Source organism: Salmo trutta, chromosome 35 (assembly GCF_901001165.1).
Source record: "Salmo trutta chromosome 35, fSalTru1.1, whole genome shotgun sequence".
Lineage (NCBI taxonomy): Eukaryota > Metazoa > Chordata > Actinopteri > Salmoniformes > Salmonidae > Salmo > Salmo trutta.
In genome coordinates this window covers 18,839,873-18,859,920 of record NC_042991.1, presented here as the reverse complement: position 1 = coordinate 18,859,920, position 20,048 = coordinate 18,839,873, and the positions used below count along the sequence as shown (strand labels likewise).

At 40.8% G+C, this 20,048-nt stretch overlaps 2 protein-coding genes across 9 annotated transcripts in view; both read left to right on the top strand.

Moving 5' to 3' along the window:
* LOC115174790 (vacuolar protein sorting-associated protein VTA1 homolog) overlaps positions 1–7,762 on the top strand; it is a 47,570-nt gene extending 39,808 nt beyond the window's left edge. Inside the window, exons 7-8 of the mRNA XM_029733697.1 lie at positions 470–547; positions 6,483–7,762. Coding sequence (XP_029589557.1) covers positions 470–547; positions 6,483–6,628 — 224 coding nt within the window. The 3' untranslated portion in view covers positions 6,629–7,762. The remainder of the gene's footprint in view (positions 1–469; positions 548–6,482) is intronic.
* A 4,032-nt stretch (positions 7,763–11,794) lies between these two features.
* LOC115174789 (adhesion G-protein coupled receptor G6) overlaps positions 11,795–20,048 on the top strand; it is a 57,792-nt gene continuing 49,538 nt past the window's right edge. Inside the window, exons 1-2 of one of the 8 annotated variants that reach the window (XM_029733689.1) lie at positions 11,795–12,179; positions 16,168–16,256. In XM_029733689.1, the coding sequence (XP_029589549.1) occupies positions 12,178–12,179; positions 16,168–16,256 (91 nt within the window). In that variant the 5' untranslated portion in view covers positions 11,795–12,177. The remainder of the gene's footprint in view (positions 12,180–16,167; positions 16,257–20,048) is intronic. The other 7 variants (XM_029733688.1, XM_029733691.1, XM_029733693.1 and 4 more) reach the window with 7 other exon arrangements.

Below are 20,048 nucleotides of genomic sequence, written 5' to 3'. Positions count from 1 at the left end.
ATTCATTCTCTAGTGGTTATTATTAATATGTCACAGGCTCATTAAAGTAGTTGTTGATGTAATATGGACAGTCAAGATGTATTCCTTATTGACTCAGGCTTGGCAGGATGTGGTACCAGAGGTCTGTCTGTCTGTCTGCCCTCTCTCCACCTTTTAAAGATCAAAGCCAAAGCAAAGCCAGGGGTGAGGGCAGGGTCCACTCTGAGGCTCAGATAGGGTGCTTTTCCCTAGATGCCCAGGGCCTGCCTGTGTCCTCTGTGCCTGGGAGCCAGTAAGCTAATCACAGATGACACAGGCAGGCCCTGGGCCTCAGGGGAAAGCATTCTATCAGAGCCTCAGTGACCCATCTCCACCAAGTGACCCCTGAGGTTCTCTGGTGCTAATTGAATCAGGGGCGGCACACTGCAGACTCCAGGACCTGCAAAACAAACACATTAAATATTGCCCTGTTCCCCTGTGTTGTTTACAGGAGAGCCCATTAAACCAGTGCCTGTTCCCCGAAGCATTCCGGCGGTCAACCCCTCACTGCTGAGTGCCACTCAGGAAGGTAAGGACAGGGACGGCATAGTACCCCCTTCCCTTCCCCTAAGCACCCTGGGCCTCACCACACCCACACCCCAAAACCACACCTGCTGTCCCACAGACCTCTGTGGAAAACCCTGACTGCTGAGTTTTTACAACATGAAGCCCCTGCAGCTCATCTGAAGTGGCCGGGATGAGATGGTTCCCCTCTTGGCTGTGAGGAGACGAAGGGGGGGTGAGGAGATGGAGAGGGAGACTGGCAGGTCTCCTCATAAAACGGTTTATGGAAAACAGACTGTGGGCTCTCGGTTTCCAGCACTGGTGGGAAAAATATGACCACAGACAAACCCAAATAATCAGTCTGTGGCTGATGAAAAGAAAATGACTACATGAACAATTGCAGTGACATAGCAATGCGGCTTTAATAAATCGTAATGAATAGAGAGCAGAATACACAGCATTGGGTTGGCATGAGAGGTGATAATTACATGGCTTACTCAGCAGAGTCCAGTTTAATAGTGTTGTAGGACGTATGTAAGGGGGGAACATTACCAAAAACACTGAGGCAAATGAAACATTTTCTCTGCTTGAAGTGTATAGAATAAAAGTGTCCAGTATAATATAATTTACAAAAAGCAGATCACCCATAATCTGGCCGGATCTAATCCTATTTAAGTGGTTGAGTTACCGTTTCTGTAGATTCAAACTCAAAGCTAGGACTCTAACCTTTCAAAGCCAAGCAAAATAAGAGTATAGGGTCTGGCTCCAGCAGATACCTTCTCACGCCACAGACTCTGTAAGACATACGAGATGAGACCAAATTCTCGAATGGTGCCAGATAGGATGATGTGTTATCTCCACCAACAGCACGGGTGGTGAAATTACATTTAGATTTAGAAGCTAGTGTGTACTAGCTGTCTGCTAGCTAGCTACAGTGTCCTAGCTTGCTAGGTAGCTAGAACGTAATACATAGCTGCACAAGCAACAGTGGTTAGCGTAACGCCCTGGACCAGAGCTAGTGCGCTGCCTGGTATGTACGTAGCACACTGACACGAGACCAACAAATGTCTACAGGTTGTGCCCGCACATACCATTTCAGACGCAAAAATACAATTTGAGATGCATGCGCTTTGAGGTTCCCAGACCTTGCGGCGTCAGCACGCATTATCTGAACCTGGATTCTTCTCAAATAAGACTTTTTAAGTATTGTATAATGACATTCTCTTTCTCGATTTGAGACAGCGTTAGGCGACGTGGAGAGCGCAGTCTTTGACCAGACCATTTATTCTGCCCCCAAATATTAAGTACAGTAACCACCCCTCAGAGCTGTATACATCTTTAATCAGATGGAACTGCGTTTTCGTGGTGGTATATTCTGAAGGTCAAAGGTTATAAAATGAACAAAATGCCCACCAGCATCTGCCATGACTTAACGCAAGTGTTCAGAATCTACCAACCTCAGCCTTACCCTATAATTTAAATGGCTGGTGGTAAATAGGAGCTTCTTGTGGCAAGCCACAAATGCATTGCTTGCCATGCTGCTAATGCATGAGTATGTTCTGCCTGTAATGTCTCCTTTTTAAAAAATTGGGCAGTCACTGGTAGACAATGCTAGATTCTGGAAATTTTGTCCATGACCATATTTCAGTGTATCAATCACTGTGGTTGAGGAGTGAAAAGGTAAGCATGTTAAATTATTTTCATACAGATTTTGTTACCCTCTATTTTTAAACAGCTGCAAAACCTCATGTTTTTGTTCAATGTCTACACTAATAAATGGGCATTAACATAAATTAGAATTTTCAGTTGAAGTCGGAAGTTTAGATGCACCTTGGCCAAATACATTTAAACTCAGTTTTTCACAATTCCTGACATTTAATCCTAGTAAAAATTCCCTATCTTAGGTCAGTTAGGATCACCACTTTATTTTAAGAATGTGAAATGTCAGAAAAGTAGTACAGAAATTATTTATTTCAGCTTTTATTTCTTTCATCACATTGCCAGTGGGTCAGAAGTTTACATACACTTAATTAGTATTTGGTAGCATTGCCTTTAAATTGTTTAACTTGGGTCAAATGTTTCAGGTAGCCTTCCACAAGTTTCCCACAATAAGTTAGGTGAATTTTGGCCCATTCCTCCTGACAGAGCTGGTGTAACTGAGTCAGGTTTGTAGGCCTCCTTGCTCGCACACGCTTTTTCAGTTCTGCCCACAAATTTTCTATAGGATTGAGGTCAGGGCTTTGTGATGGCCACTCCAATACTTTGACTTTGTTGTCCTTAAGCCATTTTGCAACAACTTTGGAAGTATGCTTGGGGTCATTGTCCATTTGGAAGACCCATTTGCGACCAAGCTTTAACTTCCTGACTGATGTCTTGAGACGTTGCTTCAATATATCCACATCATTTTCCCTCCTCATGATGCCATATATTTTGTGAAGTGCACCAGTCCCTCCTGCAGCAAAGCACCCCCACAACATGATGCTGCCACCCCAGTGCTTCACGGTTGGGATGATGTTCTTCGGCTTGCAAGCCTCCCCCTTTTTTCTCCAAATATAACGATGGTCATTATGGCCAAACAGTTATATTTGTGTTTCATCAGACCAGAGGACATTTCTCCAAAAAGTACGATCTTTATCCCCATGTGCAGTTGCAAACCGTAGTCTGTCTTTTTTATGGCGATTTTGGAGCAGTGGCTTCTTCCTTGCTGAGCAGCCTTTCAGGTTATGTCGGTATAGGACTCGTCTTACTGTGGATATAGATACTTTTGTACCTGTTTCCTCCAGCATCTTCACAAGGTCATTTGCTGTTGCGGTCTCATGACATCATTTTCTGGAATTTTCCAAGCTGTTTAAAGGCACAGTCAACTTAGTGTATGTAAACCTCTGACCCACTGGAATTGTGATCCAGTGAATTATAAGTGAAATGATCTGTCTGTAAACAATTGTTAGAAAAATTACTTGTCATGCACAAAGTAGATGTCCTAACCGACTTGCCAAAACTATAGTTTGTTAACAAGAAATTTGTGGAGTGTTTGAGAAACGAGTTTTAATGACTCCAACCTAAGTGTATGTAAACTTCTGACTTCAACTGTACACAAAAAACATTCATTTTGAATTACACCATTCAATTTTTGTTATGTTCATGTTACCACAAATGTTTTTTAAACCTTTTGGAATTTGGAGAATATTAAAAAGGCTTAGCGTATGTGTTTAGACCAGAGTATGTGAACGGAGTTGAGCTCATCGCTCACAGAGCCGTGCTCCATGTTCTTTCCAACAGCTCCCCTAAAAAACGCTCCTCGCTCACAGGAAGAAGAAAAATGCCGCTCCATTCATTGAAATCACCATTTAACTAAGATCCATCTGTTTTGGTGACTATCTGGACCAACCATTTAATTTTTAAGTATTGAAACCAAACCATGTGATTTGAATTAAAAGTATTTTAATAAACAACATGAAAAGGTGACTGTAAGAAGCGCTCATCATTTCAAATGTACTCCACACACAGAGACGCGTACAAAGCTCTCCCTCGCCCTCCATTTGGTAAATCCAACCACAACTCTATCCTTCTGATTCCTGCTAACAAGCAAAAATTAAAGCAGGAAGCACCAGTGACTCGGTCTATAAAAAAAGTGGTCCGATGAAGCAGATGCTAAACTACAGGACTGTTTTGCTATAATAGACTGGAACATGTTCCGGGATACTTCCGATGGCATTGAGGAGTCCACCACATCAGTCACTGGCTTTATCAATAAGTGCATGAGGACGTCGTCCTCACAGTGACTGTACGTACATAGCCCAACCAGAAGCCATGGATTACAGGCAACATTCGCACTGAGCTAAAGGGTAGAGCAGCCGCTTTCAAGGTGTGGGACTCTAACCCGGAAGCTTATAAGAAATCCTGCTATGCCCTGCGAAGAACAAACAGGAAAAGCGTCAATACAGGGCTAAGATTGAATCATACTACACCGGCACCGACGCTCATCTTATATGGCAGGGCTTGCAAACTATTACAGACTACAAAGGGAAGCACAGCCGCGAGCTGCCCAGTGACACGAGCCTACCAGACGAGCTAAATCAATTCTATGCTCGCTTCGAGGCAAGCAACTCTGAGGCATGCATGAGAGCATCAGCTGTTCTGGACAACTGTGTGATCACGCTCTCCGTAGCCGATGTGAGTAAGACCTTTAAACAGGTCAACATTCACAAGGCTGCGGGGCCAGACGGATTACCAGGACGTGTGCTCCGGGCATGTGCTGACCAACTGGCAGGTGTCTTCACTGACATTTTCAACATGTCCCTGATTGAGTCTGTAATACCAACATGTTTCAAGCAGACCACCATAGTCCATGTGCCCTAGAACACGAAGGCAACCTGCCTAAATGACTACAGACCCGTAGCACTCACGCCCGTAGCCATGAAGTGCTTTGAAAGGCTGGTAATGGCTCACATCAACACCGTTATCCCAGAAACCCTAGACCCACTCCAATTTGCATACTGCCCAAACAGATCCACACTGCTCTTTCCCACCTGGACAAAAGGAACACCTATGTGAGAATGCTATTCATTGACTACAACTCAGCCTTCAACACCATAGTACCCTCAAAGCTCATCACTAAGCTAAGGATCCTGGGACTAAACACCTCCCTCTGCAACTGGATCCTGCACTTCCTGACGGGCCGCCCGCAGGTGGTGAGGGTAGGTAGCAACACATCTGCCACGCTGATCCTCAACACTGGAGCCCCCCAGGGGTGTGTGCTCAGTCCCCTCCTGTACTCCCTGTTCACCCACGACTGCATGGCCAGGCAAGACTCTATCTGCATTGTGTCCCACCACCCGCCAACCCCACTTTTACGCTACTGCTACTGTCTGTTTATCATATATGCATAGTCACTTTAACCATATCTACATGTACATACTACCTCAATTGGCCCGACCAACCAGTGCTCCCGGCACATTGGTTAACCGGGCTATCTGCATTGTGTCCCACCACCCGCCAACCCCTCTTTTACGCTACTGCTACTCTCTGTTCATCATATATGCATAGTCACTTTAACCATATCTACATGTACATACTACCTCAATCAGCCCGACTAACCGGTGTCTGTATGTAGCCTTCATTTGTATGTAACATTGATTTGATATGCTACATGTCATGTTAAACAGCATCAAAACACTAAAAAGGACATGAGAAGGAGCTGTTCTTGGCATAATATGGACTTGGTCTTTTACCAAATAGGGATATCTTCTGTACATGTGCACGTACTACACCATCATCCTTTCAGGATACGTGTCTTTTCAGATTCCACAATGATTCTTTAGTTGTGGACACTACATCACCACACTCCCTCTCATGCTCTTGGTCCTCCTCGTCTTTGTAAGTCACCTTGATTTTTCACCCGTGTATTTTATCAGTTTCTTTATGAAAATATTTTGCGAGCTCCTGACAGTAGCTAAAGCAAGGGGCTATAGCAGCACCCAAGTATCCTACAAATGCATGCTGGGCTAGAAATGCCTTGAGCTGGTGAAGTGAGCGCTACTGGAGCAGTACTGGAGTTAAATTGGAGCGGGCGAGAAGGCCGGCACTCCAGCCTTTGGGAAACATTCTCCGCTCTCCAGTCAAATTGGGCACGCTCCGCTCACATACTCTGGTCTTGACCGACATGATTCTTTAAGAGTTCTAAATAGCATCTTCTATTGAAAAATAGTCATGGGACTTATGGCCAGCGTCTCAAATTCTGGTGATATTGAATAGGGAGTTAAAGGATAAATCAGAGAGCTGTGTCAGGCTGGTGTTAACTCACAGTTGATGACCTAATACGGTGGGTCAGTGAGAGTGTAACGGGTGGCGTGTGTTACTCAGACACACAATCTCTCTTAATTAAGTGATCACATAGAATGTAACTTTCATTTTCAATAATTACTCGTCTCAAAGGAACACCTAATTCTCTGTCTCGGCAGGTGACGTGCGCCTCACGCCAGAGGACTACACCAGGGCTCAGAAGTACTGCAAGTACGCTGGCAGCGCCCTGCAGTATGAAGACGTGGGCACGGCGGTGCAAAATCTGCAGAAGGCCCTCAACTTGCTGACCACTGGAAAAGAATGAGACCCATTGTCCCCTGGTGTCACTGTATTGCTGATCTGGTCCAGAAGAACTGAGAGACCATTAGCCTCTAGTCTACAGCATGCGTCTAAAGAGAGCAATTCTGTCCCAAGCCTTCAACATCACTGTAAACAACAATGACATCTGTGTCTCCATATTGGACTCCTGTTGTGGAGCTTCCAACATGGCTGTCCATGACTAGAGTGAAGCGCTCAATAAAGACTTCCTGAGCCTGTATATTAAAACAGTGCATCCTTCCTCTATTAACACAGTATACACCTCATTAGTTTACACTAGCAACTAACTGACTGTTTTGATAACACTTCTGTGTAACACACATCCCCTCTGTATGCATGTATGTTTTGGGGACATGCTCAGAGTTTGCAGTTCATAATCCTTGAAGACTACACAGTTTCTCTCGTTAATCTTAATTTATAGACCAATGCTTCAATAGATTATTATCAGGGGACATTATTGATCTGCCCTTTACTGTGTTTTCAAATCAGTATCTATTTATCTCCTTTTCTCGGGTGAAAGACTGTCCTTTCTGCATCAACACAATTTAAATAAATCTTTTAAAGTGATTGATTAATGCTTGGTACTCTGTTTGTACTGATGCTGTCTGCTTTAGTACACAGAGCTGCACAAACAAAACTGTCCAAGCAAGAGGAAGACTTGTTCATGTTTACTTTGTGATGATGACTTGGGGAGGGAGCAGTCAGGGAAGGGACATTTGGGGCCAGTTTCCCCAGACGTAGATTAAGCCTAGTCCTGGACTAAAAAATATTTTAATGGAGTTTCTTCATTGTATGTTTTTTATTCTAGGACAAAGCTTAATCTCTGTCCAGGAAACCGCCTCATAGAGAACTAATTCCAAGGGTACGGTAATGTCACTTTAGTTAAAAGCGCTTCCCTTACTTTAACACTAAACTTGTAAGTTTGTATGTTGTCAACTTTGACTGAGCAGTAGATCAGTCCATCCTCAAATATGCAAAAGTTCCTGAGTTTTCTGTGTTTGTGATATTTCTTTATTTTTCATTTAAACTCCCTTGTTTTTTTTTTTTACATTTTGTAGTCAATGTGTACTTAATGTAAATGAAGGACTCATTTGACCATTATTAAAACAAATCAATTAAAGTTTTTAGGTCATTGTTCATTATTTAATACATTTCCATAAGCATGTTGAACTAGGAAATAATTAAGCATGCCAGTGCTACACCGTAGAGACAGCAACAGTCCCAGTTGATGGGTTCTTTGAATAAATATATCCAGAACGTGCGATTGCTGAACAAAAATATAGACGAAACATGAAACAATTAAAAAAATGTTACTGAGTTACAGTTCATACAAGTAAATCAGTCAATTGAAATCAATTAATTAGGCCCTAATCTATGGATTTCACATGACTGTGCAGGGGCACAGCCATGGGTGGGCCTGGGAGGACATAGGTCCACCCACTTGGGATCCAGGCCCAGCCAATCCGAATGAGTTTTTCCCCCAAAAAAGGGCTTTATTACAGACAGAAATACTCTTGTTTCATCAGCTGTCCGGGTGGCTGGTCACCGACGATCCAGCAGGTGAAGAAGCCGTTTGTGGAGGTCCTGGGCTGGCGTGGTTACACTTGGTCTGCGGTTGTGAAGCAGGTTGGACGTACTGCCAAATTCTCTAAAATGAGGTTATGGTAGAGAAATTAACATGAAATTATCTGGCAACAGCTCTGGTGGACATTCCTGCTCCCTTAACTTGAGACATCTCTGGCATAACAAAACTGCACATTTTAGAGTGGCCTTTTATTGTCCCCAGCACAAGGTGCACCTGTGTATTTTTATACCTTTATTTAACTAGTTAGTTAAGACCAAATTCTTATTTTCAATGACAGCCTAGGATCAGTGGGTTAACTGCCTTGTTCAGAGGCAGAATGACAGATTTGTACCTTGTCAGCTCAGGGATTTGAACTTGCAACCTTTCGGTTATTTGTCCAATGCTCTAACCACTAGGCTACGCTGCCGCCCAATGTAATGATCATGCTGTTTAATTGGCTTCTTGATATGCCACACCTGTCAGGTGGATGGATTGTCTTGGCAAAGGACACATGTTCACTTACAGGGATGAAAACAAATGTGTGCACAACATTTGAGAGAAATAAGCTTTTTGTGCATATGGGCAATGTCTGGGATCTTTTATTTCATCTAATGAAACATGAGACCAACACTTTACATATTGCATTTATATTTTTGTTCAGTATATTTAACTAATTTGCTCTGTTTATGTAGCTAAGCTTTGAAGATGACCTTCTCCAAGTCATTATCCCCTAATGTCTCTTACTGCTCCTTGGATAATGGTAATTGAACTGTAATTTATAGCCATCAGCCATTATTAAAATGTGCTGAAACTCTAAGAGCAGATAATTGAGTGGACCTCATAGTGGAATATTCACTCTGCGGGCACATTAAAAGAAACGCTTGAATGTGCAATTTGAGGAAATGAGACGAAAGGTGTGAACAAAAACGTAGAATATTTATAATGTCACCAGGAAGTCATTTCAAGAGGCATAGAAAGTAAACCTGTAATGAACTACATGATTGCTGACTGACATTTTTGAGTCGTCCATTTCCAAAATACCACATATTTACTGTTTAACCCCACTTATGTTTAGTAAATTAATCTGGTTTCTGTGTTCCACTCCATTTGAGTGTCCCAAGCCCTTTACTTATTAAGGAAATAATCAATAAGTCGTCTGGGGTCACGTTTTGTTTTGCTCGACCTGTTCAATGTGATTATCATGCCTAGTTTCTTGATGTCATCGCGCTCATTGTCTTATCTTCATTGCCTGCCTATTGCCTTAAGAGTTATGTTTTAATTTATTTTTATTTCACCTTTATTTAACCAGTTAGGCAAGTTGAGAACAAGTTCTCATTTACAATTGCGACCTGGCCAAGATAAAGCAAGCAGTTTGACACATACAGAGTTACACATGGAGTAAAACAAACATACAGTCAATAATATAGTAGAAAAATAAGTCTATGTACAAAGTGAGCAAATGAGGTGAGATAAGGGAGGTAAAGGCAAAAAAGGCCACACTGGAATGGTAGATTTGCAGTGGAAGAAAGTGCAAAGTAGAAATAGAACTAATGGGGTGCAAAGGAGCAAAATAAATAAATAAATACAGTAGGGGAAGGGGTAGTTGTTTGGGCTAAATTATAGATGGGCTATGTACAGGTGTAGTAATCTGTGAGCTGCTCTGACAGCTAGCTGGTGCTTAAAGCTAGTGAGGGAGATAAGTGTTTCCAGTTTTAGAGATTTTTGTAGTTCGTTCCAGTCATTGGCAGCAGAGAACTGGAAGGAGAGGCGGCCGAAGGACGAATTGGCTTTGGGGGTGACCAGAGAGATATACCTGCTGGAGCGCGTGCTACAGGTGGGTGCTGTTATGGTGACCAGCGAGCTGAGATAAGGGGGAACTTTACCTAGCAGGGTCTTGTAGATGACCTGGAGCCAGTGGGATTGGCGACGAGTATGAAGCGAGGGCCAGCCAAAGGGTATTGTGAGCTGTCACCACCAGCATTTTCTGACTCCCTTCCTCCTTGTTGATGGGCATGGTGTTGATGCAAATTAAAATCAGGTGGATTCCTTGCACATATCTATTCTACCTGTATGGTTATTGGGGGAGAAAAGTCACTAGTCAGTTGAAATAGGTAATTCTCTCACAGTGACCATGAACAACAATACAATATCATGTCACACATGGCAGTTTGTCCTCTAAGTTCTTGCATTAAATATTGAAAGTATACCCCCTCTTACACACACGATGTAAACACTGTCTTTTCATGAGATCAATACTGGCCCTACTGAGCTCACATATGACAGTACTGTGGGGAACGTCAGCTGGGTTTGATCATCCCTTTCAGTCATGATTCATTGTTATGTACTGGTAGGAGAACAGCCACTTCTTTGGCTTTTGTGAAAGTTTAAAGCCTCTCCTCTCCGCCATATAAAACAGCTGTGCTGTCCCAAGCTATACAAGAAACTCACAACTGGAAACCATACTTTAAAATTAGTTTATGACATTTTCATCACCCCATAAAAGAGTCAATGTGGATAAAGTGCTTCCCATTAGTTTCATTCAAATATCTCTCATGCCTATTCATCTTTATTGAACTCCCAACCCAATTAAGGAGCTGATAGAACTACAGTGACTTTATTGTAGTTCTATATACAATAGAAGACATGTCATTTTGTCTTTTGGCTATGGATAAACCTCATCTACATAAAAGTGATGGCTGTGGAGACCAAAATGCTGAAAAAGTGGATAAGGCATGCAAATTCAGATATCCAACCCTGTTGAGAGTTATCACAAAAGAAGATTATCTGAACTGACATTCGAAGCAAATGATGGATCAAAAAGCCAACACATCAAAGTCTGTTTATTGTACAGGCTTCAGTCCAAAATGTAACTTGTTTCAGTCTTGTCCTCCCTCATTTCAATTTCACAGTAGTAAAATAAGAATTTGTTCTTAACTGACTTGCCTAGTTAAATAAAAAAACTAAAATTATTATTTAAAAAAAAGCACAGACAGAACACAAAAAAAATGTCATAGGACTAATACAGTAGTACAAAAGTACCCATTTGACATACTTGAGTAAAAGTAAAGATACCTTAATAGAAAATGATTCAGGTAAAAGTGAAAGTCACCCAGTAAAGTACTACTTGAGTAAAAGTCTAAAAGTATTTGGTTTTAAATATACTTAAGTATCAAAAGTAAAACTGTAAATCATTTCAAATTCCTTAAGCCAGACAGCACCATTTTCTTGTTTTTGAAAGCTACGGAAATGAAGCATGTGTGTTTAGTGAGTACCTAGATCAGACTCATGATGATAAGGGATGTTCTCTTGATACAATTTCCCTGTCCTGCTAAGCATTCAAAATGTAACGAATAATTAAAAAGTACATTATTTTCTTAAGGAATGTAGTAAAGTAAAAGTAAAAGTTGTCAAAGATATAAAAGGTAAAGTACACATACCAAAAAAATACTACTTAAGTAATACTTTCAAGTATTTTTTACTTAAGTACTTTACACCACTGGACTAATAACTGTACATGTAAATGTAATTTGTCCATTTTCAGTGTGATGGAGAAGCAACGTAGAATTCTAGGTGATTTTGAGCACATTTTCTTAAAAATTGTAGGTGATTTTGAGCACATTTTCTTAAATGTTCTTAACCCTCGGGACTTGGTTTGGGGTGGGGCGCCAGAGTGAGAGAGAACGTCCTCCAGCTGTGTGCAAGGACATGCTCCTTGAATGTTAAAACTACTTTGCTGCTGTTTCAAGCATCTTGCGTGACAGGGGAACAGGGTCAACAGTCGATTTGAGGTTTCGAGTTTGGGATAAGCGCGTGTTTTGCGTTTATACACTGAATTACGTTTTGAAACGTCGGCGTGGCACGAATTTGAAGAAGTTGCCAAAAGTTTTCAAAAACTGAAAACTCCAGTCGGATCGACAGCGGAGTAGATAATATGATCCTTCAATGAGACCAGCTCCCTCTCCAATAAGAGGATGTAAGTTATAAATGTTGTTGTTATTGTCAGACGCTTTTCTTTTCCATTGTCTTGGAGATAATTGACCTGAGTGTGACCAGAGGATCAATGAATGTCACATTGTTGTCAGCTTATGTGTTTATTTACAACATTAGCCGATTGACTTTGAGAATGGTCCTGCAGTTTATTAATTCATCTTCTATAGTAGTATATCAAGACATGATAAATTATTACATGCTAAATGTATGTATGATATGACACAAGGTAAACTCAACTACTTTTGAGGTAGGCCTAGTGAAAATAGTCTACATTATAGCTGAGGAACGCTAAACTCTCTTATCTCAAATCGAACGGAGTTGAGCGTTCCTCAGCTACCTACGTTACAGGGAACACTTTTTTAAAAGGGATTTTCCCCCTAGCTCAATTATTGAAGACACTACTGAACACTCCATTTCGTGAAATGCTTGTTATTCCATCTCTTTGGCTGCTGTGTTGGTGTGGGGTATTTTTTAGGTATCATTAAGCACTTTTAAACAATATTTTGTGTCTTCATGAAGACTATGCCATGATATGTATTATCTTCTGAAGTGCAGTCAGCATGTGAGAAATTGTTATTGAAAGAGTCGTCTTATTATGTGCTTGCTTACTTACTTGTGTTACACAACCTAGATCACATTCATCCAAAAGTTGAATGATTGCAGACTAAATTTACAGCTGCCAGTCAGTTCCACAGGTCCTAAATGTGGAACTTCTGACAGGACAGAACATTTTAGGAGATGTGAGATGAAGTCATAGAGAATCTGTTGAAAGGAAGATGAATAGTCTATACCTGTCCAGGTGGCTGACATCAGACACACCACTAAATTGGGGGATTTAATGATAAATGAAAGATCTGATGGCCCTCATATTCTGAGACCAGCAGCTCAGTGATGACACTATACCATGATAAGGTTGAGAAAGACAGGCCTTTACATATCATCAAGAATGTGTCTGAAGATGGTTCATGACTCCAACCATCTTGACAACTGGATAGTTCTCTACAATGATTAATCAGTCATTATCATTTTTGTACTCCTAGTTTGAATATTGGTAATGGCATATTAATTTACAACTGGCCATTTGTTAGTATGGCATCAATGGGTTTGATGGATATGCAGTACAGTCCATCCATCCTCGCTACCAGATGAATCAGTCTTTATGTGGTCTCCAAGGGACACGGAAAACTGACCTCTCAGCTTGTTTTGCGTTCATATTAACATATTTTTAGAGAAACAAGTCAACAAAGACCAAAGGTTCTCTAATGTCAGAAATTTCATGAATATATGAATATGAATGTATGTAATAAGTGCGCAATTAATTCAGTTTGTTCGCTCAGCCCTAATGCTATAAATGATGTATAAAGATTTAATTAACTTCGTTATGCAAAACAAGTTCTACATTTTGAAATACTGCTGTCTACTACACTGTTTAGGCTACTGGCAAATTAAAAGAAGCAATTGTTAGAAATTGAAAGTTTCAATGTATACTTTTAATCTGTCTGTCTGCATATTTCAAGACAAGGCATATGGGGATGTAGTGACATAGTCAATGGGCTGGACGATTCCCAGACAAATAATGCAGGCACTAGGGATGGGGGTGGGAGCATGTGAGTCTGGGCAGATGAGATGCAGTCATTGTTTGTGTGCGTCTGTAAGTTGTTGTTCGTGTGTGTATGTTTGTATCTGATGTGAAAAGAAATAGGAAAGTTTATTTTTTAAGGTTCCCATCGTCTGTAGAACACACAATCATTTCCAATAACCATATTAGTCATCTATTTGAATAATCCAGGAAACAATAGATGGATTTACAGTTATGAGGAAGTATAGCCTATCTGTGGCTTTTTTGTGTGAAATGTGAATAGAATATATATTCCTGTATTTCCATTATTTATACTGTGTGTGTTTAGCAAGAATAATTACTTTGAGATAAGGTTGTGAGTTATTAGGTCGTGGAGTCGCAAACATGCCAGTTCTTCACTACTGAGTGTTGTTTTCTGAATGACTATAAAATTAGATTTTACTTCCTTATCTCCATGAGGACAATGTAAGCTGGACTCAGGTTTCTCTTGATCTTTGTTTCCTGACAGCCATGATGAACATGATGAGCTAAAATCCTGCTGTTATCTGAATAAAATATGATCAGTGATCATGGCCTTTGTGTGGGTGGCCTATTCATAGCTCCATATCACTTTTCTCAGTGCTCCTTGTGCTTGTGAGGAAGTTGAAGTTGAATTGCGATACTCATCACCTGGTCTAAGTTGGTGAACTTGGGAGGGCACACGGTGAACAAAACAGAACCGGGAACAGACATGCAGACCTATCATTATTCAATGGACGAAGTTTGGTGAATTGAATTATATTATGAAAAAGTCTGCATGGAGGAGAGGTAGAGGGTCTGGTATTCTTCCATACTCTGACACTGTCACTGTGAAGATGCTCCAAGTCATCAGGTTCACATTGTTGTCAGCAAATGACCATCCCTTGAGTACAGTGATTGTTTCTCTTGAGGAATCGTTCGATGTGGGATACCTACTACCTTCTGAAAAAATGCAAATTAGAAAGACTGGGAAGCTGTGAAATGTTATTTTGAACCTTCCTCCAGCACCACCCACAGCTCAGGCTCAGGCAACACCTAGAGTAATTGGTATCAATTAGGCCCAGACCAGATGGGGCTATTGTCTAATGAACGTAGTTTTTGCTGAAGTGGAAAAGCCGTCCGTCCAGTTCCCCTCAGTGTAGTGGAAATGAACCGAGGAGGATAAGAGGCTCTATTCTCTAAGATGGAGGAGGAGAACAGGGCCTCTTGGCAGACTCTCCATCCAGTCCATATAGTTTGGGCCCACAGCAGCACAACCATATGATTTAACTAATAGTAGCTAACCCAGCTCCGTGAAATGACTTGGGTTTGGAGTATACTGCAATTTCCTGACTAATAGGTTTGTTTATGTGTGTGGCCTTGAGTTAATTGGGAGACCACAATTACATTTTATACAGAAATGTTAGAACGATTTACTCTTTTGATTGAGAAGCAGATTCAGATGGGGTCATGATCACGAATGAACTCAGAGGGAAATTACACCGAGAAACCAATGATTGACGAGGTTGATTTTGTAGTATCTGTAATAACCCCACATAGATGCATCTGAACTGCAGAGACCCAGCGATAGAAATGTGTTGATATGAGTGGATTGACTCTGGCTGCAATTTTTGTCTTCTCTATTCCCATCACATTTCATTTTTCATTCCGTATTCTTGCTGTAAACCTGTTTTTATATTTGTACTGCTTGATTGTCTTGTAAGTGATTTATCCAATTCACTTGCGTACAGGTTAGATAAGATTACAGGGAACTTATCCTGACTGACTTCCATGTATCTATGCTGAACTCCTCCCAGACAGAATTGTATATCAGACAATGTGGATTTTTCATATCGTAGACAAGGCTTTTATCCAAGCCTAGTCATGTCATTAATCAAATGATATTCCTGGAATGTAAAGTCTACAGGCGATGGGGTTGTATATATTTTCCCAGTGATCAAAACGACCACATTGGTTATTATGGAGGCATGACTAATCGCGGTAATTGGTATATTTACCTTCATTCTAATTACATTTTTTATGTTAGATTCAAACAAGGAGCATCTCTTGTAAGTCATTGTATGAACCACACAGATGTAGTCTGTCGGGTACTCGCCACTGGTGCTCTCTAACTCTGGAAGTCATTACAACTGACATGAAAGAATCATTTATCATTATATAACAAAACTGCATTTGCTTCGCTGTGGTCCCTCTTTGTGCTGAAAATATGTTTCCATACCACAAATGCATCATTCAAACTTTTAAAGCGGACCCAAATTGCAGACACATCAGTATGAATAAATATACTGTATTTGTATGCTTGTGTGTACTGCATGTGTAAGACTGTACTATAAGACGATACCTAGTATGTCTCCATCTTAACTGTGATTGACAGGGAGTCTTACGTCCGTGGAGGATGGTGGCGATGGATGTTCCGTAACGTCCTGCCAGTCGCCCTGCTGTGGATGTCCCTGCAAAGACAAGGTACACAGTCTGATTTAACTATTGGCATCGATTGTGTTTTCTTATGTTTAGAACAGCATGAATCATGAAATAAAAAAAAGACAAATGGATATTAATTGATCGTTTCACTGTTATACTGTATGCCATTGCTTTCTCTCAACATTGCCCTTCTTTCGTTCTCTTTCATTCATGTCTTTCTTTCTGTTTCATTGATTGTGCTTGTTGCAACCTCTGCTTTCTCATGTCTGTGTTTCAGTTAACACTAGCACTTATTGATTTACATATGCACATTCAGAATGATTGAACACCTGAAAGCGATTGTTGTCCTAAGTACAATAGTTTGATATCAAAGTAGGCCCAGTTGATCAGTCTTTGGCAAGTGGAACTACTCTCTGGTCAGAAATATTGGTGATACCTTTTTATAATCTGTGATTTTAATGGTAGATATAATGAAGAACAAGACCGTCTCGATAGCTGAACAAGTGATGGCTTACAGTCCATCAGAAATATATGTAGCAGTCAGTACTAGTGATGGATAAATGCAGTCGGTATGCAGAACTGGATAGAATCACTTAAACAGCGATGACAAGCCATGTTCTATTTAGCACCACCAGGTAATCACAAGAGGGGATTTAAAATGTGTTTCATTACACCAACAGACTCTGAAACAGGGTCAATGTTTCCCAAATTGCATCAAGCAAATCACTTTTTACTGACTTTGCTTTAGTGAAGCATTTCCATTTTTCGTTGTGTGCCATTTGTGACAGCAAAAAGACAAACACATTAAACAAGCACACGGAACCAAAAAACGACCCATTTTTATAATGTCGCCCAAGGGTGCCGTTGGACATTCTGCTAAGAGAGTTTTTAGGCTCACCATGTGTTGTATGTACTGGGCTAATGTGTTTACCACACGAACTAGCCCTCTTGAAGCCAGGCAAAGGCCTCTACTCTGGTCCATTTCATACTTCATAAAGCTCACACCATTTCTCTCACCTAGGAGTTATAACATTGCACGTTTTGTGCATGTTGTATGTGTAACTTTATGTTGTAGTAAGCCTGACTGACTGACTGTTCTATTTTATGCTGTATTGTAACTGATGTATGTTATGTTAGTTTATTTAGAAAGGATAGTCTTTTTTTCTGTTTGTGACATGCCATAGCTGGCTGTGTTGGTTGGTATTGGCAGGCAGACCTGAAGCAGAAACATTTATAGTTCTGGCTGGTGTTCAGATAAGGCTTGGATCATAGGAGATTCAGTGCTGGGAAAGAGGGCATTTTTTAAAGTATATTTAGTGCCAGAGAGAGAATCAACAGAGTAATCTCACTCTCTCATAAAATGATTCTCATAAAATGCTGCCCCATTTTGACAATTAACAATAGAGCTTCTTATCACAAGAAAGAGGGCAGGTATGATTATGAATCACTGATTAGAAGATTGAGATTGCAGGAGTGTCAATACAGGACATTAGAAGGGGAATCCTCTTGACTCAGACATGTCAACATCTGATTAAACCCACTTGGGTATGTGGCACCACAGAGCAGAAAACTCCCATTTCTGTTGTGTTTTAATTGTGATAGGACGCTTCTTCCAACCACAAATGAACAGAACGTCAATCTTGCCCCCATCAATTTTCATTCCACAAAAAATATAATATCGGGGCAAGATTGACATTCTGTTCATTTGCGGTTGGAAGAAGCATCCTATCACAATAAAAACACAACAGAAATGGTAGTTTTCTGCTCTGTGGTGCCACAGATTGCCCTTCTAAAGTCCTGTATTGACACTCCTGCAATCTCAATCTTCTACCCAGTAATTCATAATCATACCTATTATGATCTAGTGTTACGCAGGGAGCAGCTTTGACACTGTCATAACATGTGTAGTTGGGTTCCTAGTGATGAGCCACGGTCTCAGCAGACCTTTGGAAATAAATAAAAAATACCTTGGCAGAGCTGTTCCGTGCTCCGCCATGTTCCAGCAGCATAACTAGGGCTGCTACAATGACTGTATTACCACCACACTGGCGGTCACGAGTCATGACGGCAGTCAAATTCAGCGTGACCATTTAGCCACAGTAATTAGGCTTCTCCAAGCTCTGATGCTGCTGATGGTCATTAGTAGCCTACCAAACTTGCTAATTGCCTGGTACTCAGCACTCTATTGTCCCTCTACTCACTCTGACATCAATGCAAATGTAATCGAAAATCGAATCAAACACTTCATGAGAGACCATGAGCTCATGTTGCGCAACATTTCTATAGTCTATGCAATTGCGTGAGAAAACAGAGTGATGGCCTCTATTAAAAAGAGGAGGATCCCATCAGCTTTCAATAGGTTAGGCCTACTATATTTATTTTTAAACTTTCCTAATATTAAACACATTGCTTTGCTTTGCAACAGGACTATAGCCTACCTGGCTGGCATGAAAATGAACCACAGAAAAAGCGTCCTCCATTTGCTATTTAAGTGCATAAATTACATGTATTTTCAAGACAGGTGCATGATAATGGTCCATTCTAAATCAAAACAAATGTCACACATATTATTTAGTACTGTATACGTAAAGACAAGATTAAATCAAGGATAGTCTGATGGGGGACAATATTAGCCTATTGCTTGTGAATTATATATTATCACTTGTGAATGATGCCCAGCTTAAGGCAAGAACCATCACATGCCTTTTTTTGTCACTTTTTCAAATCACATTCCCACATCTCATCTAGCCCATAGGCCTATATATTTTGATAAGGTTTGTATCACAACTAAAGTGGCCAAATAACTTCTTAAAATGAAGCACATTCATCTGCTTTACAATGGGTGTAGAGCCTAACTGGCATACATACGCAGCGAGTGAGTTTCAAGTTTGGGGAAGATCATTTTCACCATAAAAATGCATTTGCCGTCACTTTTGAGAATTGTGTTTCCCTGCTAATGGAACATTCACACTTATAGCCTACTGCCGTGTGCGCATTGCTGCGCTTATGTGAAGAAATAGCCAAATAGTTTATCAACATTTTAAGCAAAGAGTTCTGATCTGTTGTGTCAGGCTCATTGCTCAAAACAGGGTTTTTTATGCTAGTGGTTGTATTCATCTGGGATCTATCGCGTCCCACAACTGTCCAAGACTATGATTGGAATATTTATTTCTCACACAGAATAGAATAGGTCAACTTTTGTTGATAGTAGATTGACATAGGCTAGTGCTTTTGCTGTTAGTTAGGCCTACTCATCTTGTTGGCTGACGGAGAGTAAATGTTGACAGTTATTCCAATATCTTCAATATGCGCCACGGACTTGGATAAGGATGCATGTAGTTGCATCCCAGATGTGTCTGTCTTCACTTAGCCTGTGAAAAAGACCTGAGAGCTATGTGAGTGAGAGGTGCTTCGGCAAGCAGCCAGGAGAAGGTAATTATAATTGTTATATTCAGCCCAAGGGCACAACGGCCACTGGCCGCAAAAGGCATGGATTCTTTATGGGGCATTACGGCCACACAAAGGGGATGCAGTCGGGAAATTGGAGGCATTATCAATTGCTTGTGAAATTGTGAATGAGAGACTGATGAAGTGTGTATAGCCTGCACAAAAAACAAAGCAGAGCTCATGCCATTCATGCAGCTGTTTTCAAATCATCATTAAAGTCGCATCATGCAGCCTTAGAATGTATTAAAAATCAAAACATATAGCCCAACGTTTGTAGAACAACAAAAGTTACATAACTCTAAATTAAGCATATAGGAGTATCTGTTTCTTTGTTAACCGCTCAACACAGAATAGCCACATGTGCACACTCCCTCAAATCATTTGTAG